The sequence below is a fragment of the Sturnira hondurensis genome, unplaced genomic scaffold (genome assembly GCF_014824575.4).
Source record: "Sturnira hondurensis isolate 20B ecotype Veracruz unplaced genomic scaffold, ASM1482457v3 Scaffold0000256, whole genome shotgun sequence".
In the NCBI taxonomy this organism is placed as follows: Eukaryota; Metazoa; Chordata; class Mammalia; order Chiroptera; family Phyllostomidae; genus Sturnira; species Sturnira hondurensis.
The window spans coordinates 2,130,491-2,154,594 of NW_028072887.1; the positions used below are offsets into that span (position 1 = coordinate 2,130,491).

A 24,104-nucleotide genomic window follows, 5' to 3' on the forward strand; every position below is an offset into this window, starting at 1 on the left:
TCTTCTTCTGCCATAATCTTCTAAATATTTGAGAATTCTCTCATTCTCGTGTTTTCTTTTTCTTTATTCAGATGTTTGTTTTATTCAGATGTTCTTTATATTGCATGGTTTTATATTTTGATTATTGATTTGGATATTTGTCTCTTTTAGAAATACATTTCTTCAAGTTTTGGAGAAAAGTTTTTTGCAGGCTCATTGTGAATGTTTAACATTTTAAATTTTCTCTTTCATTTTTTCTAAGGGTTTTAGTTTTGTGTTTGCTCCCTACCTGAAGAATATTTCAGAACCACTTCTTAAAATGGTGTTTGGAGCCTCTTGTTCTGTTGCGGTATTTAGGATATTGTATATCTAGTCTTGGTATTACTGGATTCCATATCATTAGAATGGGTTTTTTTCCCCTTTAACTCTTAACACAAAACTCTTTCCAGTTGTATAATTTCCAACAAAGCCACTGTACCAAGCAGGAGTGCCTTGCCCCAGTGTCTTTCTTAAATAGAGTCTTGCAGTGTCCTCACTCTCTGGATGGAGTACTTTTGGTCTCATGCAGTGCAGTCTGCAATCCTAGGCTATCATCAGCTGCTTTGTTCTGCGCCTGTAATTCAGCAGGCATGTATCTGCAGTCCCAATTTTCAATTTCAGTTTTCTACGGCCCACAAAGATATGTATGTCATGTTTGATCTTAGCCATTTCTTTGTGGTTTTCTCTTTCTATATTTATCTACTTGCTGTCGACTGGAGCAGAGGTTATGTGTCAAAGCAACCTTGTTATAGTTTCTAGACCATTTGTGCCTTTTTGTATTCGAACTCTCATTTCATGTCTGGACCTGACTAAATAGGTGATTATTCCTGACCAGCCAGAGTCTTAGCTTGCTTGTCTAGGATACAGCAGCCAAAAACTGAATTATCTTTTTTTGGCAACCACCTTATATTGTGACTTTAAATTGAGTTTGTATTCAATTAAAGCTGTTGAGCTTAATGTCTCTTGCTGACCAGCAGTGTCTACAACACTTGGAAACTGGTTAGATATGCAGAATACCATTGAATCTACACTTTCACAGACTTCCTAGTTGATTCTTACGCACTTTTAAGTCCTAGTCCACATTAATGCAGTGTAACTATTATTAAGGGAAGCTGAGATCATAGGATATTTGGATGATACTAATTTTTAACAAATGTAAAGGTAAATTTAAATTTTCTGTTAACTCATTCATTAATGTAAACTATTTTGCATAAGTAACCATTTGTCTTACTTTAAAATTTTGGTTCAGTATTCAAGGATGGCTTTAATTTTTTATTTTCACTTAAAAGAAAGAAAAGACATCATCTCCCCAAACCTACCGTTACACTTTACAATAGTTTTCCCTTATTTACAAAATTAATCACAGATTTTTCACATTTAATATGGCTGAAAGGAATAGTAAGAAATTATACTTGTATAATTAAAATTGTGTAAGATATTTTGAAAGTATTTTGCTTAATAGAATTTAGTGTCTTGTTTCCAGGTAGTAGTTTAAACAGCTTTATTCTAATGTAATTTTGGTCTCTGGTATTCTTTTTAAAGACACTTCTCTTTTGAAAGCCCCACCATATTGTCTTTGCATTTATTTCCTAGGGATGTCCTTTAACTCCATTGCCTCCAGTTAGTATTACTATTCGGTTTACCTATGTCCTGCAGGATTGGCAGCAGTATTTTTGGCCTCAGCAACCTCCAGGTAAGATCATTTAAAGCTATATTTAACTTACTATAAAGAGAAAAAATATATTCAGAAATTAAAATTATTTAATAACTGTGTTTCAGGTATTTTAAACTTGAACTATTTGTAATTCATTCTAAAATATTGTTGATTTCACTACCTTTATAATTTTTTTCTCTTAAGAAAAGTTTTTTAGGTTGTTCTAGAAACAGTATTACTCTGTATTTGACAATCTGTCTTTGAAAGCTAATATTTATAAAGCACCCCCATACTGTGGAACATCATGTGCTATAAATTAGTATGTAACGAATGATTGAAATGTCTGTTTTTTGAATACTATAATAAGAGAAGCTATCATAAGCTGAGGATAGACATGCAGAGAACTCTGTACAGAGTTTGAAGAGTACTAAACAGAAAGAAAAAAAAATGATGGGAAGACCTGTAGAATATTTTACTTTAACTTGCATTTGATAAAACATGTAATTAAAATAAATTCGCCCTGGCTGGTATAGCTCAGTGGATTGAGCACGGGCCTGCGAACCAGAGGATTGTGGTTCGATTCCCAGTCAGGGCACATGCCTGGGTTGTAGTCCAGTTCCCTGCAGGCCAACTCCCAGCAGGGGATGCACAAAAGGCAACCATACATTGATGTTTCTCTCCCTCTCTCCTTCCCCTCTAAAGATAAATAAATACATAAAAAATTTAAAAAAAATAAATTCACCTGCCCTGGTCCATGTGGCTAAGTTGGTTGGAGCGTCGTCCTGTACACTGAAAGGCTGCGGGTTCAATTCCTGGTCTGTGCACTTAAAAAAAAAAGAAGAAAATCAGCATATCAGGTTGGCCATTAAAATACCTATTCATTCGACAAACATTAATTATTGGCTTATAATAGGTCAGACTGCGCTAGGGACACAAATAGAACAATATACCACATAAGTTGTAGAAAATCTAAGCCTGGTAGACATAGAGCCTAATTAAGTGAGGTTCCTTGGCATTTCTCTCAATATAAATGTAATTATAATCAAGTACATCCAGTAAGAAATTAAGTACAAACTTATAAACTATTACAAGGATTTTATTAGCCTGAAAACATTTTTCAGTCTCCCTCAAAGAGAAATAAGTTAGTATAATTTTTATTCCAAGTAGTTGGTTATTTATTAGATTGAAAATAATAGATTGATGATCTTGGGGTGATACCAAAGTTAATGTAGTAAATCCTTAGCTTTTGGTGATTATATATACTACTACTATTTTACTTTGCATACCACCGAGTAATTTGAAACTCTAATGTACAATAAAATAACTGCACCTGAACTACAGCAAAAGGAAATAAAAACTAAGCTGACACTTAGACAAAAAACTCAAATGTTTGTTTTGGTCATTTTATTTTATTTATCTTACTGTTGATACTGTTACAGATATCCTTCACTCCGTCCCCTTTGACTCCTTCCACCCGCCCCTCTCTTCCAGCCATCGCCACATTGTTGTCTGTGTCCATGGTCTATGCATATATGCATATAGGTTTTTTTAAAATTTTATTTATTTATCTTTAGAGAGGAAGGGAAGGAGAGAGGGAGAGAAACATCAATGTATGGTTGCCTCTCATGAGTCCCCTGCTGGGAACTGGCCTGCAACCCAGGCATGTGCCCTGACTGGGAATTGAACCTCGATCTTTTTGTTGGCAGGCCCGTGCTCAATCCACTGAGCTACACCAGCCAGGATGCATATAGATTTTTTGACTAACATTTTCCAGTCCCCCCATCCCTCTCCCCTTTTTCAAAGGCTACTCTAATATTAGTCAGTTTTAAAGATTTCCAAAGGTGGTACAGTAGTTCTTTGGTGATTTAAGAAGAAGCTCAAGAGCCAGAATTGTAGCTTTATAATTCTGATTGCCAGTAAGGCCTTTGTTAACATTCTATTGCCAAAATTTTTTTAATGGGGATAAAAATATTAACCTTTTCCCTCAGTGGATTGAAGGCTATATACATTTTGAATATTTTCTTTTATGCACCAGACACTGTGCTTGGCATTCTATATATTATTTCATGTAATTCTCATTTACCTATGAGACAAGTATTATTTTACTTAGAGAATATAAGTAACTGAAACAAGGTCACCTGGTCACCTTGTGTTAGAGTTCTCATTCAAACACCAAACTCTAAATCCCACAACTCTTTCATTTCACAATGTTACCTCTCTACTTTTACTTCAGTGAAAATTTGTGTGCAGTTATAGTCTAGTCATAATTTTTAACTTACAAAATGTGCCTTTCAGTCTTTAAATTAACATCTTGTAATAACGCTAGTCATTGTGATCTTCATTATTGTAAGCATTTTTTTAGTTGGAAAAATGGAATGAATTGACTTGAGAAAATTTACTGAGTCAAGTAATTGAACTATACATAATGGCTAATTTTAAAAATTTAGTTAGGGTGCAAATAACTGTCAAAAATGATTTTAGTAAATCTGGGGAGTTCATAACTCAATAATAGTCTTTAATTTTAGAAATTCCCAGTGTAGTATGAATAATTAAAAACAGCCATGTGTATTATTGCAGGTGGAAGTAAATCCTTTTGATGTGTTTTAGAAGTGTTTATTACTTCCTCAACGGGATGGAACTAAGGGGAGTGATTTACCCTCTAAACTCTCTAATCTCAGATATCATTTGTAATGGAATTCTTCAGTGAACTTTAAATATTTCCATATACTATTAACCGAAATGTAACTTTATTAATGATGACTAATTTGCTATTCAGAGACTATTGACAGCAAAACTGATGAATGTAGGTTGGTGCTTAAATTTTTTAATACTTGGATAATCTTTTTTTAGATGATATTAATCACATTCTTAGAAAATGCAAAAAAACTTTACAGGATAATGTTCTCTCAAGGACTATTTAAGGTTAAAATTAGAATGCATGGCTTGAATGAAACACTGAATAACTAGGAATTGTGTCCTTTTACTGCAACTTTTTTTGGGGGGTCTTTAATACCTGACTACTTGCTCTCTAACTTGTTATATGTGCTCTTGATGTAGACACTTTTAAATCTATAATCTTCTAAAAGGCTAACTTTTTTCTCTTTTTTTGCTCAATAATGGAAAAAATATTTTTGTTTAGATATAGATGCCCTTATAGGAGGAGAAGTTGGAGGCCTGGAGTTTGGCAAGTTACCATTTGGTGCCTGTGAAGATCCTATTAGGTAAGAATTTCAATCTATCATTTGAATTACAGGACCTCACTTTAAAAGTTGATATTGATTTTACTATGCTTCATGATAATGTCACCTCCTGAAATGAATATACTACTGGATACAGACCTATGACTAATAGTCTGCCCATCTTTCTTTTTTCTCTTTAACTTAATAAAAGAGGCTTTGAAAATAACATGTAAAATGTATATAATACATTAATCCTTATAGAAGTTGTTTCTTGGTCAACTTTTTTGGGAAACATTTAAAATACTGAAAACACAGAGAATGTTTATTTTCAAAGAAAGGAGAAGGGAAGGAGAAGGAGAGAAACATCAGTGTGTGGTTGCTTCTCATGTGCCCCTAGCTGGGGACCTGGCTTGCAACCCAGGCATGAGCCCTGACTGGGAATCCAGCTGGTGACCCTTTGGTTTGCAGGCTGGTGCTCAATTTACTGAACCACACCAGCAAGGACCACTTTCTCAAAATGTGTAAATTAAGACTTAAGTTTAAGACTTAAGGCATATGGGTGACCTCTTTGATTACTCATGTACTTTTCTGGAAGAGCTCTTGAACTTTAAGAAAAAAGTTGTTTCACAAGAAAATGTGAACTGATAAAAATAATTTGGAAAATATAAACAATGGTGATTTAGAAACTATCTTATTTGTGAAATTAAACTGGTTAATTAAAAAATATGTACACATGCATACATACATTCTTAATGTTCTCACATAGAGGTAGAAATAATAATACTTTTAACCTAAACTTACTTAAGAGAAAGGGTAAAGTTAGTATCTTTTGTAATATCTATCATATGAGCCAGGCACTATGCTAAATGAGGAGGATACAGAAGTAAATAAAACTGCCTGCTTGGCCTTTACAGTCTAGTCAAAGGAAATTGACTTGAAATAATCACCTAAATAGACATACAAGTTGTGATAATTTGAAGGGAAAGTACAGGATATATATGATGGCAGTGAAATGAGCTGGTATAGATTGGGACACCATCAGGAAAGTGTTCTCAAAGGAAATGATATTTAAACTTTAGTTTCAATTAGGGGAGGTAAATCCAGTAAAAGAATTAGAGAATTACCATTCCATATGTCAGGAAGAGCAAAGAGCCTTGATGCAGGAACGTGTTTGACTTGTTTATTGGGGGAAATACAGACAGCCAGCATGGCTAGAATGTAGCAAACGAGAGGAAAATGTATATGGTAACCCACAGATAGATGTATTGCCTTCCAGCTGGTTCATTCATTTAAATTTTGCTTAGGGAAAATTTTAGGGAGAAAGAATAAAATTAACCTGGTACTAGAAATTTAAAGTAATTAATTATTAAATATTTCTTCCTAATTCTACATGTAATGAGTCAGCAGAGAAACAAATGATTGAAGAAGAAGGCAAACATTAATTGGGGGGTAAGATGGTCCATACAGTACACCATTTAAATCAAATGGTGATTAGCGAATGTTGTGGGCACTGTGCTTTTGAAAAGGAATCTTTGGCAGTAGAGGAAGTGAAGAGGCTTTTTTTTAGTGTGCTCTCTTGTCAGAGAAATTGTTCTGTAGCTAGAGGGAGAGGAGAGGACATAGTCATAAAATCTTAGGAACTGAATCTTAGGTATAATAGGAGTTTATAGTTTTAAGCTCTAATCATCAATGTCCTCTAATATCACATACTGTTTATGGTCATTTTTTAAACTTTAAAAATTAGTTTTATTATGAAAGTAATAGTTCATATTCAGCAGAGTAAATTTAGAAAATGTTAAAGCAAAAATCCTGTGTTTACTAATCAAGTCCTTAGTTGCAAATCGTAGTAGTCAACTCTTAACTAATTCATGCAAAGTCAACTTACTGGAAAGATATTTGGTAACTCAAAGGTGTAGTTACGACCTTTAGAGGACCGGGCTTAGAAAATAGGCTTGAGCCAACAGTGGCTAGACGTTCAGTTCATAACTGAAGTTACACTGCGTTGTTGTGGGGAGCTGGCCCTGTTCCCACAGTGAATTCCAAACTGTACTTGTTGATTCAGTCTCGGGCCAAAGTTGCCAATTATTTGAGTACCACCAAAGATCAAATGGTCAAAAAATAATGTCATTGGCTCTTTGGCTCCCATAGTCTCTAAACGTAAGAAGTGAATGTAGAATCTAGACAGGAAAAATAAAACTCACTAAATTCATAATCCCACTACTCATGGATGATCACTGGTTATAGCTAGATAAATGTGCTTTCTGCCATTTTTTTCCTGTGTGTGAATCTGGCGTATATGTGTGTGTGCACCAAGGGTTTGTAAGACTACCCTCAGATTGGTAATTTTGTAGGAGGACTCACAGAGCTCAGTGATTGTGCTTCTGGGTGTGATTTATTATAGCAAAAAAATGCAATGCAGGAATCAAAGGAAAAAGGCATATAGTGTGAGGTCCAGAGCAACTAGGCATAAGCTTCCTTTCCCAATGTAGTCACACAGGACTTACTTAATTCTCCCAGCAATGAACTGTGACATGTGGGGCCTTTGATAGCTCACTTGGTAGGGTGGAGGACTGTAGTGGATGAATTGTGGCATGTGAAAGGCTTTTACCAGGAAAGCTCATTAGAGATTCAGTGCTTGAGGTTTTTATCCAGGGCTGGTTGTGTACACACCCTCTGCCTAAAATGTGTCAAAAGGAAAGCAGGTATTTGGCCTAAACTATATTGTTTGCACAAGTAGTTTTAGGTATAGTGATCCACTCATCAGGGAATGGTGTGAAACCCTCTGAAATCCAGTTTCGCAGATGCCAAGCCAAGGGCCAGCCTTCCAAGTAGTCCTTTTCTAAATATCAGGTCTGTTAGGTTAACTCTTGTTTTGTACAATATGTTTGTGTATTTTATAAATGTATGTCACCCTCTGTACTTCTTTTGTGGTGTACCCCATTTTTTTATTTTATAATTTTTCATGAACACTTTTTGAAACTTAGTATTCAGTAAACTATGAATATTAATATTTACTGACTTAATAAGTCAGTAAACTATGACCTGTGGACCAAATCTGGCCAGTAACCTGTTTTTGTGAGCTTAGGGCCAGTGAGCTAAGAATGGTTTTTACATTTTAGGTGATTTTAAAAGAAAAAAATAACTAAGAATATAACAGAGACTGCATGGCTTACAAAACTTAAAATATTTACTCTCTGGTTTTTTTATAGAAAAACTTTACCAACCGTCACAACATTTTATCAAGATCTACAGATTTTTGTGTACCACAAAATTCACCATTTTAAAAGTGCACAATTCAGTGGTTTTCAGTATTTACAGAGTTGCACAACTATTGTTATTATCTAATTCCAGAAAATGTTTATCATCCCAAAAAGAAACACTTCATCTCTTAGCTGTCATCTCTCCTAATTTCCCCAGGCTCTCCAGCTGTAGGCAAATATTACTCTACTTTCTGTTTATATGGATTTGCCTATTTGGGACATTTCATATAAATTGCAGTATACAAAAATTTATATACTGCAAAAATGTATACTGCAGTATACAATACATTCTATTTTGTGTCTGGCTTGTTTCACTTAGCATTCTGTTTTTGGGATTCATCCCTATTGTAGCATGAATCGGCACTTCCTTGTTTTTCTTGGCAGTATAATGTGTCATTGTTTGCATGTACCACATTTTATTTATCCATTCATCATCTGATAGACATTTGGGTTCTTTACACTTTCTGGCTATTATGTATAACACTTTTTTTAATGTCCACAAAGACATTTAGTTCATGTGGATTTGCTATTATTTGCTAAACTAGTTTCTATTTTTATTATAAGTTATACCACTTTTAACATACTTGCATTTACATCTCTGATTATTTATTTAGGATACATTTCTAGAAGTAGAATTGCTTAGTTAGAGAATATATATGCATATATATATATACACACACACACATACACAAACACACTGTTAAAGCTGTTGGATATATTTTATGTTTTGTTTACTTTTAGTGAACTCCACTTAGCAACTACATGGCCTCACCTGACTGAAGGTATCATTGTGGATAATGATGTTTATTCGTAAGTATGTTAAGAGTAGTACATTGAGATTCAAGCATTTTAGTAGAATAAATTAACTGCCAAGTGATTAGCAATTTTTCTTTTTATTATATGAGTTTCTGATAAGGTTGGTTTTTCTGCTTCTAAAGATCACTTTTAGACTGATTAATATGTATTACAGATGTATTTAAGCTGCTGACTTTGGGGATGTGGTCCTTAGTTCAGAGATAGTGAACAGTTTGAATCTTACTTAAGTTTAGCAAAGATGTCTATAATCAATTTGGGGTTTAGTGTATAATTCTGTTGAACTTTTCTTACCTGTTTAGAAGCAGTACATGAAGTGCTTTGGAGAGGTGGTTGTCACCAGAATGTGTGGGAATAACATTTGATCATTAAATGTCACGAATAACATATGTGTCATATACTCCTTAGCAATGGAAACAACTTGAAAATACAGCAAGTGTTCTCTAGGAAGAATGTGGAGAAAGAAGAATGTAATTTTAGTACCCTCTCATTCCTGATGCAGAACAGTGAGAAATAGGATACTTCTTTTCATAATTAAAACAAATGTGTTCTTTTGCTGATGATGAAAGTTACATGAGCTTTCATAATCAGACAATTAAGATGGGTATAAAGAAGAAAGTAAAGACTGCCTACACCACCATAACTTAAAAAACAGCCAGTTATCATTTTCTAGTGTATCTTTTTAAAATAATTTAGTTATAATTGATGTATAACATTATATTAGTTTCAGGTATATAATATAATATTTGAAAGTGTATCTTTTTAAAATTTAAATTTAAATTTGCTTTATTCAATATATTATTCTACATCTTTTCTGCCAGTAAATGTAGATCCATATTATCACTTTTAAAATTGCCACATATATTTCATTGAGTTGGGTGCATGATAATCTGTGTAATTGGGAAAATAGGGCACTTATGATCTTAGGCAAATTTGTATAGTTTTTTTCATTAATAGTGCTATAAAAACATTTTTAAGATGATTATGCATATTTCTTATTTTTTATAACCTCTAAAGTAAATTTCTCTCATTATATTATCAATGGACATTGCCCATTCAGAATCATTTTTAATGTCTTATTAAAATTATTTTATATATATTTTTTCCTTTTGTTCCTTTTTGTCAAAAGCACTTTGGTTTCTTAAGATATGTATTTTTAATTATCCAAATGGCCTTATGCATCAGAATAATAGTAAGATTAAGGAAGGCAAAATGGAAAGCTTGTCCTTCTATAAAATGTTTTTATCGACTTCCGCCCAGATGGAGGCATAGGTGGAAACACTGTGCCTTCTCCCACAACCAAGTTTGAATACAACAAAGGTTTGGAAAACAAAAACACAGCCAAAGAACAGAAAATTGAATTATACAGCAGTCCAACAACAACTAACCATTCAACCGGGATGGTAAGAGGGGCGGAGTCAGCAGCGGAGCAGGGTTTGGCAGGAAGGATCCCCAGACCTAGGCGCGCAAGTAGCCCGGACCCAGTCAGAGTGTGGGGCAGACTGGCCGCCGTGGCACATTCACGCACAGTGAGATGGACCACGCAGGCACCAGGGGGTGAACCCAGTGGAGGGCTCACGGCAGTGGCACACTCGAGTGCAGTGGGACGAAATGCGCCGGCCCAGGTGACGGAGGCGGCAGACGGGTCGCCATTGCTCCTCGTTGACCCCGCCCCCACATACAGCGTCAAAACCCAGCAACTGAGTCGCCCTGCTCTGGTGAACTCCTAGGGCTCCAATCCTGCTACGGAACAGGCACAAACAGCCCAAAAGATGGCGCAAGAAGAACTCAAAGTCCCAGAGCCAATAACTCTCAGCGACCAAGAGATTGCCAGCCTCTCAGAAGCACAGTTCAAGACACTGTTTATCAGGATGCTCACAGAACTGGTTGATTATAGTCACAAATCAGAGGAACATATGAAGGCTAAACTAATTGAAATGAAGGGAGATGTCCAGGAAACTAAAAGCAATGGAAAGGAAACTGGGACTCAAATCAATGGAATGGACCAGAAGGAAGAACGAAACATCCAACCAGAAAGGAATGAAGAAATGAGAATTCAAAAAAATGAGGAGAGGCTTAGGAACCTCCAGGACATCTTTAAATGTTCCAACATCTGAATTATAGGGGTACCAGAAGGGGGAAAGAAACAGCCACGAGTGGAACACTTATTTGAACAAATAATAAAGGAGAACTTCCCCAGTCTGGCAAAGGAAATAGACTTCCAAGAAATCCAGGAAGCTCAGAGAGTGCCAAAGAAGTTGGACCCAAGAAGGAACACACCAAGGCACATCATAATTACTTTAGCCAAGATTAAAATGAAGGAGAGAATCCTAGAAGCAGCAAGAGATAAGGGGACAGTCACCTACAAAGGAGTTCCCATCAAACTGTCAGCTGATTTCTCCAAAGAGACCTTACAGGCAAGAAGGGGCTGGAAAGAAGTATTCCAAGTCATGAAATCCAAAAACCTACAGCCAAGATTGCTTTATCCAGCAAAGCTTTCATTTAGAATGGAAGGACAGATAAAGTGCTTCTCAGATAAGGTCAAGTTCAAGGAGTTCATCATCACCAAGCCCTTATTATATGAAATGCTAAAGGGACTTATCTAAGAAAAAGAAGATGAAAAATATGAACAGTGAAAGGACAGCAAACTCACAGTTATCAACAGCCACACCTAAAACAAAAGCAAACCAAGAGGACAGCTAGATCAGGAGTGGAACCATAGAAATGGAGATCACATGGAGGGTTAGCAACGGGGGAGTGGGAGGAAGAGAAGGGGGGAGAAGGTACAGAAAATAGCATAGGCAGTAGGTAGAAAATAGATAGGGGGAGGGCAAGAATAGCGGGGGAAATATAGAATCTAAAGAACTTGAGACAAGTGATTATAAACTAAGGGGGGGGAGAATGGTGGGGGAGGGAGTGTGCAGGGTAAGGGGGAGGGGAATGAAGGAGGGGAATAGAACAACTGTAATGGTATAATCAATAAAATATATTTTTTAAAATGTTTTTATTACACTGCTTTCCAATACATTAATGAGTATTGCAGATCACCATAATCAGGATCTATCTTATGTTTGTTGTTTTACGTTTTAGTGATTTGGATCCTCTTCAGGCTCCCCATTGGTCTGTTAGAGTTCGAAAAGCTGATAATCCTCAGTGTTTGCTAGGTAAGACATATTACCTTCCTTCCCTGGAATACCATCAGTCTGCCTGTCTTCCAAATCAGCATGCTGAATTCATTCTTTGTACTTTATTTTATCTATCAAAAAAGATTTTTTTATTTCAATTTTTTTACACTTATGACTTTCTTCATTAGCACCATTAAAAAAATCTTTGCCTACAGCAGTAAATAGGACTAGTAGGATTTCTTTTTTGTGTTTTAGCTTTAACCAGTCTATACCTCAGAATTCTCTGATGTTTTCTCATGATCTGAGTTTTATTTGTAAAATGCTTTCATGACAGTTCCTTTTTTATTCCTGTAGCATAGTCTGCATCTTCATTCCAGTTGTTGGAGCCCTTTTTGCCTATTGCAGTCCCTCTGGACCAGTGTGTGCTTGGCAAGGACACTGCTTTTTGTGATCTATTAAGAGTCCTTCTGAAGAGTTGTACCATACATGCAAACCTATTTTCTGTTAGAGAGAAAGAGGTGTGATAATCTTGTATACCTCATAAGGTTATTTAAAGAATCAAGTGAAATAACATAAATAGACTTTGACAAATATTAATTGCTGTATAGATAGTATTATTGTATCCCATGTCTGGAATTATCTTTCTCATTTTTGTTGATTTGTCTCTTTCATGAAGTCTTCTGAACCCACCTTTTCATTGTGCCTTTCCATCTTTTTCTCTCTTGCGCATATTGGGTACACATGAAAATGTTTTATTTCTGTGTTCCTCATGCTATCTTCATTTCATATAATCTGATATATTACCATTCATCTGATAAATTCATAAAGTATGTATTGATGACAGTAATGATGCATTTCTCTAAAGCATTATTTTCTTGGGCGCTTATCATTCATCATATGCTGTTCACCAAATGCTAATTAGAGCTTGTCATTTGTGCCAACTATAATAGTGAATACAAAGATACATAATGTGAAATTCCTGCTGTCGTGAATTTGTCTTGGGGTATTAGGGAGATAGAGGAAAGATACCAAAAATTTTAGAGTTGGATAGATGTTTCAGATTCTAGATGTACCGGTTTGAGCAAGTTTTATAATTTCTTCAAGTTTTAGTAGAATCGAGATAATAATAGTACATACTTGATAGGGTTATTGAGAGGATCAAATAAGGTTGTGTATGTGTGTAAATACCACATTTAACACATTTACTATCCTATAGTAAATGCTCAATAAATAGTGTCTCTTGTTTAATCATTGATTTATTAAATTATTTAAATCTCACAAAATTGTGTTTTAATTCTTTATCATTCCTCATCCACTGACTTCTGTAATAATTGCAGAGACCCTTAGAATTAAAAGTACCATATTTTGCCACATAGAAGAGCACCCACAATTTTTATGCACATTATACATGGGATTATTATGCCCATGATATGTACTTATTATACCCATGTATAATGTGCATCCTTATTTTTCCCTAAAAAATTTGGGCACAAAAGTGCACTTTGTATTTGGCAGAATGTGGGATTTTCACAGTTGTTCCATGATCTCACCTTACCTCCTTGACTTTATATGTTTATATGACTAGATTATGGGATTATATAGTCATGTAAGAAACTACAGTTACACACAGTTTATATACCTAGATTATAGGATTTTTCTCCTCCAGAAAATGTTCTAGGTTCATCAGTTTTAATTAGTGAATTCTAAAACTTAGATGTACTAAGCACATTGTATTGTCATAATTTTGGACTGATGGTTCTTGTTAAACTTTAATTTCTTTGTGTAGACATCTCCTGGTAGCTCTTTACGAGACACCAAATCTTTTTTCCCTTTCTCGTGATAATAACAAAGTGTGCCATTAGAACACAGCTAAAGATGAAATAATTTTATCCTATGTGATTTCTTAATCCTCTAGAAATAGATCTTTAGAATTTCTTTTTAGTTTTAATTTTTTTTTCATGGATTCGTAAGTTGACTAACCTGACACATGGAGAGAAAGGAAGAGCCAGGTGTCCTTTGAAATAGGAATATTTTTTGTCATAGGTGGAAATACTGAATGTTTTTTTCTCATATGTGAGTAAATACCTTTGTGAATAGATACGTACTTTAATTTATAGGACTGATTTTTTTCATTTGTCAAAAATTAGTAATATTTTTTCTCCATAGGTGATTTTGTCACTGAGTTTTTTAAAGTTTGCCGTCGAAAGGAGTCAACTGATGAGATTCTTGGACGATCCACATTTGAGGAAGAAGGGAGAGGTGAGCTGCTTTTTTTTGTTGTTATTTTCAAATGTGTAATTCCTTTTTTTTGGCATGTTTTCTAGCAACTATTTATATATTTTCTTGTTTGAATTAAGTTGAAGAAGTACCTATTGATGAACTGGTAGCTACCATTTCTCTCCAGGCCGTACTATATACCCTGAGCTTAAAACATTAAGTACATTTAGTAAGCTCTTTCCACCAAAAATATAAAATATTTTGAAAAGCAGGGCTTTAGAGGTTTATTTTTGAAGTCACTCTGAGAGAAATAATTTGTATTACAACTTTGCCAATCATACATGCATATAAAGCTGAACTTATGTATTAAAATTTTATAATTCTGAGACCATGTAAGACTAGTAAAAGTGACTAAAATATTTTATATAGCCTTGGCCAGTGTAGCTCAGTTGGATGGAGCATTGTCCTGTAAACTGAAAGATCACAGGTTCCATTCACTGTTAGAACACATGCCTAGGTCATAGGTTTGGTCCTTGGTTGGGGTGCGAGCAAGAGGCAACTGATCAGTGTTTCTCTCTTCCATCCATGTTTCTCTTTCTCCCTCTCTTCCTCTCTCTAAAATCAATGGTCATGTCCTTGAGTGAGAATTAAAAAGAAAAAACAAAAATTGCCCTGGCTGGTGGGGCTCTGTGGATTGAGCGCCAGCCTGCGAACCAAGGGGCCGCTGGTTTGATTCCCAGTTGGCACATTCCTGGGTTGTGGGTCATGTCAAGTCCACAGTAGGGGACACATGAGAGGCAGCTGCATAGTGATGTTTCTCTCCCTCTCTCCCTCCCTTCCTCTCTCTCTAAAAATAAATCAGTGAAATCTTTTTAAAAATTCTATACAGTCTTCGGTTTACTTACCACTGTAATCTGCTAGGGTTGGTTATAATTTGTATTCATTTCTATTTTTCTTATAGAAATTACTGATATAACTCATGCTTTGTCAAAGTTGACAGAGCCAGCACCAGTTCCAATTCATAAATTATCAGTTTCAAATATGGTACATACTGCAAAGAAGAAAATACGAAAACACAGAGGTATAGAAGAGTCACCACTAAATAATGATGTCCTCAACACTATTCTCTTGGTAACTAATAGTGTCTTTATATGTTTATATGCATAAGCATTCATTCATTATCTATTCAGTTCTTTCTGTGTGGCAGGCACTAGGTTGGGAATACAAAATGAGTAAAACGAAGTCTCCACGTTCAGGGCAATAGTTACAATAGCATATTGCATGTGAGAAATCCGGCAGAGGGACTGTGAGAACACAACAGAGAGTATTTCTGTCTCTGGGCAGTGGGAATCAGGGAAGGCTTCATAATGAGGGACACTTGAGCTACATCTTGAAGAGAAGAAGGCTTTAGAAACAGAGGAATAGCAGAAATTTAAAAGCATGTTGAATAGTTTGGTATATGGCATGATACTTCCCAGGGAGTGGCCAGGGAAGAGGCTGAAGAGATAGCAGGTAACCTGCCATTCTGAAGCGCTGGACTTCCTCATGCAATTTTATACCATTTTAAGCAAGTCAACATGACCAGAGTTGTATTTTTGAAAAATATCTTTCACAGCAGTCCAGAGAAAGCTTTATATGTTATAGAGTACTAATTGGGTGTCTCCTATACCTAGGGTGTCTCCTAGGTATAGTGTAGTGGAACAGGCCCACCCTGGGAGCCTGACTTCCTGTGTGGTTTTGAAAGCCTCTTAACTTCAGTTTCCTTATCTATAAATGAGGCTGATAAAACCTTATGAGATTGTTCTGAGGGTTAAAGGACCTTCTGTTACACCCCCTGGCATGTAATAGGCTTTTGATAAATGATAGATATTCTTACCATAATTGTAGTTAAAATCATACTTCTGGCTCAATAAGACAGTCTTGGAGAAAACCTTTGAGAGTAGTGCAATGAAAAGAATATTGGTCTTGGAAATTTAATATTAATCTGATTTCTGTCATTAATCTAAACAATACTGTTGACCAGATTTTCAGCCTCTGTGTCTAAGACATGGACAGTGACACTTAATTCACATAGTTATATGGGAATAGATTGTTTGTAAATGTGCCTAGTAGTGGAGGTTGGCATAAAATATGTGGCAGACTATGCATAGTAAAAGGAATTTTGTGGTACAGCAGTATCACAAAGCACTTGGATAAACAGTGATAAAGGACTGAAAATAAATTTCTGTTGAGAAGGCCCATTCTTAAGAATGTGCTCTTAGAGATTTTATTCCAGCTATACAGCTTGTCATATATGCTGATTTGACCACTCCTACACATATACTCACATAAACAGAGACCATGTGGAAAAGATACAGTGGTCATTATGGGTTAGACCGCTTCCTATTTACTAGGAGTATCTCATAAAATGAAGTTATGTGTCTTAAATATCATACTTTTATTATTTCGTATATGAAAACTTACAGAATAATGTAATCCTACTTAGTGTTGTGGATGTTTTAAGTTTCTTTTATAGTTTTGTCTTTTTAGTAATATTAATACTTTTTAAAAACTTTAATAACCTTGGGTGAGACTGAAATCATAGTGAAGACGTTTTAGTTTTTCATTCTGTTTAGTTCACAGAATCTGGTGGTTACTATTTAGAAAAGCCTCTGGTTTCTAAAATTGGCTAGTTACTAAAACTGTATTTTCAAAGAAAAATAGAAAAAGTTTCAGATAATATAGAACCAGCTGGCCAGAGCATTTTTATTATTTTAACAGCAAAATCATTAAAAAGTCATACAGTGCCTATATGAGTAACAGAAATAAACAAATTAGGAAATTTCGTTGAAAATGTGGTTATTTTTCTCTCTTCCTAAGTACTTATTCCCTGATGCTGCTTCTGAAAAACCATTAGATGGAACTTCATCAGCAGACAATAATCCTTCATCAGAGAGTGAAGAATATGTAAGTTGATTAAGTTGATTTGAAGTTCAGTGATTAAAATGCATCATATTTCTAAGGGCTTGCCATATCTCCAGTAGCATGAGGATCTTTTTATTTTAAAAATCACTTTAAGAAAACTTGAGTGGAGATCATGGCTTCTACTCAGAAAATGACCTGCTATAGAACATTGGCGTATTTTGAGTAGCAAGAACTTTTCTGGTAACAATGAAAAACATGCACACACACACACTGTGCATGATTGTAGGAATTCCCTCATTTTGGACTTTTCGTAAATCATAAAATGTACATTTTACAACAGATGTACATACATTAGCAAGAAATGTATGTTTCTTATATTTCAAACTAGAGGGTGAGTGAAAAATTCTTTAATGAAGTAAAAGGAAGTAAAGTTTTCCTTATCCAGGTCTTTGATAAATTGAGAATTGAGAGTTTAAATGACAGGTATAGAGGTATATCAATCTGTTATAGTAGTTATTGTTAAGGAGTAGATTTCATGAAGTGAGGAGGAAAAGCAAAGATTTACATTTTCACTTTCTACAATTCTGAGTTTATTTTATATTTTTGTTTTGACAGCAAGTGTGTACTATTTATAATTAAAGGATTTTTAAAACAACACATGAAATTTGGAATGTATCTTAAAGATTCCAGAGAAGAAATTGAAACTTGTAACTTTAGCCTCACCAAAGTATAGCTTTGGTGTTTTGATCCTTATAGAAATCTTGAAAATATGGAACTGCCTAAGAATAATTTAGGCAGTAATGCATTAGACATTGATAAAAGCTAGTTTGAGTAAGGTAGAGAAATTAAAATTTCTATTCACACAGCTTTTGATTATACATATAAATATGTTGTTAACAAATTTTGCTTTGTTTCTATTTTGTTAAATTAGAATCTCTACAATCAGTTTAAATCTGCACCATTTGACAGTTTAACATACAAATTGGCCTTGTGTCTTTGTATGATCAATTTCTATCACGGAGGACTGAAGGGAGTGGCACACCTCTGGCAGGAATTTGTTCTTGAAATGCGTTTCAGATGGGAAAACAACTTTCTGATTCCAGGGTAATAATTTCATTTTCCATTTGTACAGATAGGACTTTTGTTTGTTCGCAGACTTTGACTTTTGGACCATTCTCTTCTAAAAAAAATCTATCCTAAGAAAGTAGTAAGAAACTTTGGACATGATTTATATTCAGAGGTATTCACTGCAGCAAATTTATAATAGGGGGAGAAAAAGGTGAAACAACTTAAGTATCAAACATAAAAAAATAGTTAAATAAATTACGATATATCTCTACAGTGGAAAGTTATGGATCCATTACAAGTTTTTTCTCCAAGAATCTAATAATATTGAAAATGATCTTAATACTTGTGGTAAAGTACAATATAATACTGCATATATCAAGCACTATCAATTATATATAGAAAAATAATTGGAAAAATATATATAGCCACATGTCAACAATTTTCCCAGATGTATAATTATATTTTTATTTTGTTCTTTATACATTTGTGTATTTTTCTAAATAGTATGTAGTAAACATATATTTTTATATTTGGATGGGGAAAATATCTTTAAAGCTTATAAGTTTGGGTATTAAACATTACTTATGATTTTTTTGTATAGTGTATATTGATATTTCACTTAATCGCATAAGAGAGTTTAGTTAATGTAAATGTCGATACTACATAGGTTATTGCTCATCTGGCTTTGTTTTTCTGTGATATGTAGAGATTTATCATATGAGTAATATGAAATGGTGACATCCAAAAATGTTTATCTTCTGTCATTTGTCAGTCTCTGCTTAGTTAGATTCTCTTTGCTGCTTACTGGTAATTTAGAGACTTAGAATTAGAGACAGTCCTGGCAAAAAAGAGGTGGAAATTGATGGTTTTTATATTAAGTATCCACTGTAATAATTGAGAACTGAAAAGACAGTTTAATCTATTTTGTATGGTGTGAATTACTATAAGCTAGCTACTTCCTAGGGTGGATTTAGAGACTTTTTTTTTCATTTTAACTTTCTATTAGCTTGGGAACTATCACTAGTTTATTACTATGCTTTGAAATATCTCTTGTATTTGCTGTTGGTGATTTGTGGACTAGGAGAATAAAATAAATTTTTATCTTACTTGCTCCATTTCAGCTATCTTACCTCTGTAACTCTAGTTTTGGTTTTTTATCAATGGAAAAAATTTGTGGTAGAATAAAAATTATGCATATCTGAAGCAATTATACTGAAACTAATCTTTGTTTTCCCACTACTTTATTTGATAGCTTAGCAAGTGGACCCCCAGATCTAAGATGTTGTTTACTACATCAGAAACTACAGGTAAAGGTTTTCCAATGGCCATGTATAATTGTGAAAAGTCATTAGTTCTAATGCTAAATTTCAGTATTGATTATAGGCTTTTCTATTTGTGCTGCTATAGGTTACTTAAAATCCCTAAGTCACAACAAGGTCTAGGGGAAGGGTGGAAAATGAAAATTAAATATTCAAGCAGTGGAGAAATTTTGATTTTACTGTAACTAATTTAAATATATATATTTCTGTTTCCTTAAGATGTTAAATTGTTGTATTGAAAGAAAGAAGGCACGTGATGAGGGGAGAAAGACAAGTACTTCAAATAATGTAACTAACACATATCCAGGGGATGCTGGAAAATATGGAGACCAGTTGGGGCCAGATAATCTAAAAGACGTGGATAAAGAAAAGGGAGAAGTAGGAAAATCTTGGGATTCTTGGAGTGATAGCGAAGAAGAATTTTTTGAATGTCTAAGTGATACTGAAGAACTTAAGGGAAATGGACAAGAGAGTGGCAAGAAAGGAGGACTTAAGGAGATGGCAAATTTAAAACCAGAAGGACGACTCCACCAGCATGGGAAACTTACATTGCTGCATAATGGAGAGCCTCTCTACATTCCAGTAACCCAGGTAGGACAGGGATTGTCCCTTTAAGTTTTAATTTTAAAGAAATTTGTTGTTTATATAACTTCATCCTAGTAGGAGATGATAGTTTTGAGTAGGGGCAAGTCTTTAATTACTCTATGTTCAGTGATCTAAGATTTGAAATCTAAATAAACTGTAGTGTTTTTTAGGTCTACCATTTTTTAAATTAAGAAATGTTTTGAAGTATAAGTAGATAGTATAGTTCACTATGTATAAGGTAATCTATTATTTCTTAAACTGAGTGATGAGTACTCATGTTTTTATTTTTTTAAGTATATTTTACTGATTATGCTATTACAGTTTTCCCAATTTTTCCACTTTTATCCCCCCTCCACCCTGTACCCCCCCAACCCTCCAGCATTCCCCCCTCCCTCGCTTAGTTCATGTCCATGGGTTGTATGTACAATTTCTTTGAGTTCTCTGTATCCTATACTGTTTTTGACATCTCCCTGTCTATTTCATGCCTACCAATTATGCTTCTTCCCTGTACCTTTTCCCCCCATTCCTCCCTTCCCCCTTCCCACTGAAAACCCTCCGTGTGCAGTCCATTTCTCTGATTCTGTTCCTGTTCTATTTGTTTGGTTTTGGTTTTGGTTTTTGTTGTTTTTCTTTTTTTGTTTTAGGTTCATTTGTTGATAGTTGTGAGTTTGTTGTCATTTTACTATTCTTTTTTTTTAATCTTCTTTTTCTTAGATAAGTGCCTTTAATGATTCATATAATAATGGCTTGGTGATAATGAACTCCTTTAACTTGACCTTATCTGGGAGACACTTGATCTGCCCTTCCATTCTAAATGAAAGCTTTGCTGGATAGAGCAATCTTGGATGTAGGTCCTTACCTTTCATGAGTTGGAATACTTCTTTCCAGCCCCTTCTTGCCTGTAAGGTTTCATTTGAGAAATCAGCCTATAGTCTAATGGGAACTCCTTTGTAGGTAACTGTCTCCTTTTCTCTTGATTCTTTTAGGGTTTTTGCTTTATCTTTCATCTTGGATAACTTAATGATGATGTGCCTTGGTGTGTTTCTCTTTCGGTCCAACTTCTTTGTGACTCTCTGGGCTTCCTGGGCTTCCTGAAAGTCTATTTCCTTCACCAGATTGGGGAAGTTTTCCTTCATTATTTGTTCAAATAAGTTTTCAATTTCTTGGTCTTCCGCTTCTCCTTCTGGCACTCCTAAAATTTGGTAGACATAAAATATGGTAGACACAAACTGTCTACCAGGGAAAGTTGTTAGAGGCTCGGTGCTCATGGTTTTTACTGAGGGCTGACACCCAAACCCTATGTAGGGAGCCTCTGCCTAGCACGTATCAAAATTCCAGACTCCCAAAAGGAAAGCAGGCATTCAGCATAAGCCACATTATTTGCACAAAGATTTTAAGCGCAGTGAACCATTCTAATCAGTTCTGAGTATGGCGGGGACCCTACCAGAATCCAAGTTTCCAGATGCCACCCAAGAGCCAGCACTGCAAACAAGCCTTTCTGAGGATAGCAGTGTGAGGCCTGCAATGTTAACACTTCTTGGCATACTGGCTAATTTCAGTCATTTACATTTTTGCCCTTCTCTTGGGTATGTAATAGTATCTCATGTTTTTACATTTCCCTAGTGAATAATGATACCTAACACATTTTCACATATATATAGCCATTTGGATATCTTTTTGGTGAAGTGCCTTTTTAAGACCTTTGCCTATTTTTTAAGTTAGTTGTCTTTTTTCTTATTGCTTGGTAGGAATTCTTCATATATTCTTGATAAGAACCTTTAGTCATAGGCATTACAAATAATTTTTCCTATTCTCTGGCTTGTTTATTCACTTACTTTAAATTGTTGTTCAAGTACAATTGTTTTCATTTTTCCGCCGCCACTTTTCCCCACCTCCCAACCCTTCCTTCCCACTTTGGCTTTGTCCATGTGTCCTTTATACATGTTTCTTGACAACCCCTCCCCTTCCTTACACTGTTATCCCTCTCCTTCCAGTCCCCTCTGGTTACTATCAGTTTGTTCTTTATTTCTTGTAACTCTGGTTTTATTTGGCTTGCTTGTTTGTTTTGTTGATTAGGTTCCACTTATAGGTGAGATCATATGGTATTTGTCTTTGACCACCTGGCTTATTTCATTTAGCATAAAGCTCTCCAGATCCATCCATACTGTCACGAAGGATAGGAGTTCCTTTTTCCTTTCTGCAGCATAGTGTTTATTTTTGTAAATGTGCCACAGTTTTTGATTCACTCAGTTACTAATGGGCACTTAGGTTGCTTCCAGCAGTTAGATATTGCGATTGTGCTGCTATGAACATTGGGGTGCATAGGTTCTTTTGAATTGGTGTTTCAGGATTCTTAGGGTATAGTCCTGGCAGTAGAATCACTGGAACAAAAACGCAGTTCCATTTTAAGGTTTTGAGGAAATTCCATACTGTTTTCTATAGTGGCTGTACCACCAACAGTTACTAGGGTTCCCTTTTCTCCACAACCTTGCTAGCACTTGTTTGTTGATATGTTTATGATGGCCATTCTGACCAGTGTGAAATGGTATTTCATTGTGGTTTCAAGTTGCATATCTCTGATGGCTAGTGGTGCTGAGCATCCTTTCATATGTCTCTTGGCCTCTGTATATCCTTTTTGGAGAAGTGTCTATTCGTGTCCTTTGCCCGTTTTTAATTGGATTGTTTGTCTTCCTGGAGTGGAGTCCTGTGAATTCTTTATATATTTTGGAGATCAAACCCTTATGCAGGTGCAAATAAATATATTTTCCCATATGGTTGGTTCCCTTTTCATTTTTCTAATGTTTTCTTTAACCATGTAGAAGCTTATTATTTTGATGAAATCTCACTTATTTATTCTTTCCCTTGTGTCCCTTGCTCTAGAGGACATATCATTGAAAATATTGCTGCGTGGAATATCTGAGATATTCCTGCCTATGTTCTCATAGGACTTTTAAGGTGTTGCAACTTGGAGCCTCCTCTGGTAATGTCAGATGTTGACCTCTAAAGATGTTGGCTTTAGGCATCTTGTTGGAGACTTCAGGGATCTACTGTTTGTGGCTGACTCCTTCAGCTGTTAATCTAGTTACTCTGCACTTAGCAGTCAGGCTTAAGCACTGTAGGGTGAGATAGAATCCCTCCTGTGTTCTGGGTTATTGTTTCCCCTCAGGCTGCTGCAGTTACAGGGGCAGTGGACTGCCTGAGTGGCATGGCTGCTGGGGTATGGGGGACAACTCAGCACTGGGATCCCAGCAGCTAGCTACTCTTTCAGTTCTCTCCCCACAGCCTTCATCCCCAGTCTCTCCTCAAGCGTCTCCAGTCCCATCTGCCCCCCTCCTATTTGCCGGGGATGAAAATTTGTGTGTTGGCCCTTTAAATGGTTCTTTTAATTTCCAGCTGTCTGTCTCTTTCAACATTATTTGAACATTATTCTTTCAACATTATTTTAAGATTCACGTATATGTTGTGCATATCAAAAATCATTTATTGTTATTGCTTAGTAGCGCTCCATTGCATGAATCTACCACAGATCCATTCATTTTTTTTTGATGGATGTTCCAAAAATGAGCATTTGAAAACTTTTGAAGGTAATGGATATATCCATTGATGGTGGTTTGTTTCATGGATGTGTACGTAGCAGACTCTTTCAATTATTCTATGTTGATTATAGTTGAAAAAAGCTGTTAAAAATTAAATTGTCATGCGATGGACAATTGACAAGAAGGAAAACGTGGAAGTATTTCTATGTTGTTCTAATGTATCTCCAGTTTTAAACCTTGCCTATTGTTTAGTGAACCAAAATTAAATACTTTAAAGGCCACTTTAAAGTATCCCCCATACCCCTTTCACTGTTAATGGCTTGCATTACGCTAGGCTGTTTAGGATTAAATCACATATCATTTTTAAAAGCATTTGACAGTACATTAATGGTAAAGTTATTTTTTATAATATATTCTTTCTATTTC

General features: G+C 35.2%; 1 protein-coding gene across 5 annotated transcripts in view; it reads left to right on the top strand.

Annotated features, from left to right (window-relative positions):
- RAB3GAP1 (RAB3 GTPase activating protein catalytic subunit 1) overlaps nucleotides 1–24,104 on the top strand; it is a 98,685-nt gene that overhangs the window by 53,116 nt on the left and 21,465 nt on the right. For all 5 annotated transcript variants that reach the window (XM_037069811.1, XM_037069893.1, XM_037070119.1 and 2 more), the window contains 10 exons: nucleotides 1,612–1,711; nucleotides 4,812–4,893; nucleotides 8,853–8,921; nucleotides 12,015–12,088; nucleotides 14,216–14,308; nucleotides 15,228–15,397; nucleotides 17,126–17,212; nucleotides 18,102–18,274; nucleotides 19,491–19,545; nucleotides 19,777–20,148. In XM_037069811.1, coding sequence (XP_036925706.1) covers nucleotides 1,612–1,711; nucleotides 4,812–4,893; nucleotides 8,853–8,921; nucleotides 12,015–12,088; nucleotides 14,216–14,308; nucleotides 15,228–15,397; nucleotides 17,126–17,212; nucleotides 18,102–18,274; nucleotides 19,491–19,545; nucleotides 19,777–20,148 — 1,275 coding nt within the window. The remainder of the gene's footprint in view (nucleotides 1–1,611; nucleotides 1,712–4,811; nucleotides 4,894–8,852; nucleotides 8,922–12,014; nucleotides 12,089–14,215; nucleotides 14,309–15,227; nucleotides 15,398–17,125; nucleotides 17,213–18,101; nucleotides 18,275–19,490; nucleotides 19,546–19,776; nucleotides 20,149–24,104) is intronic.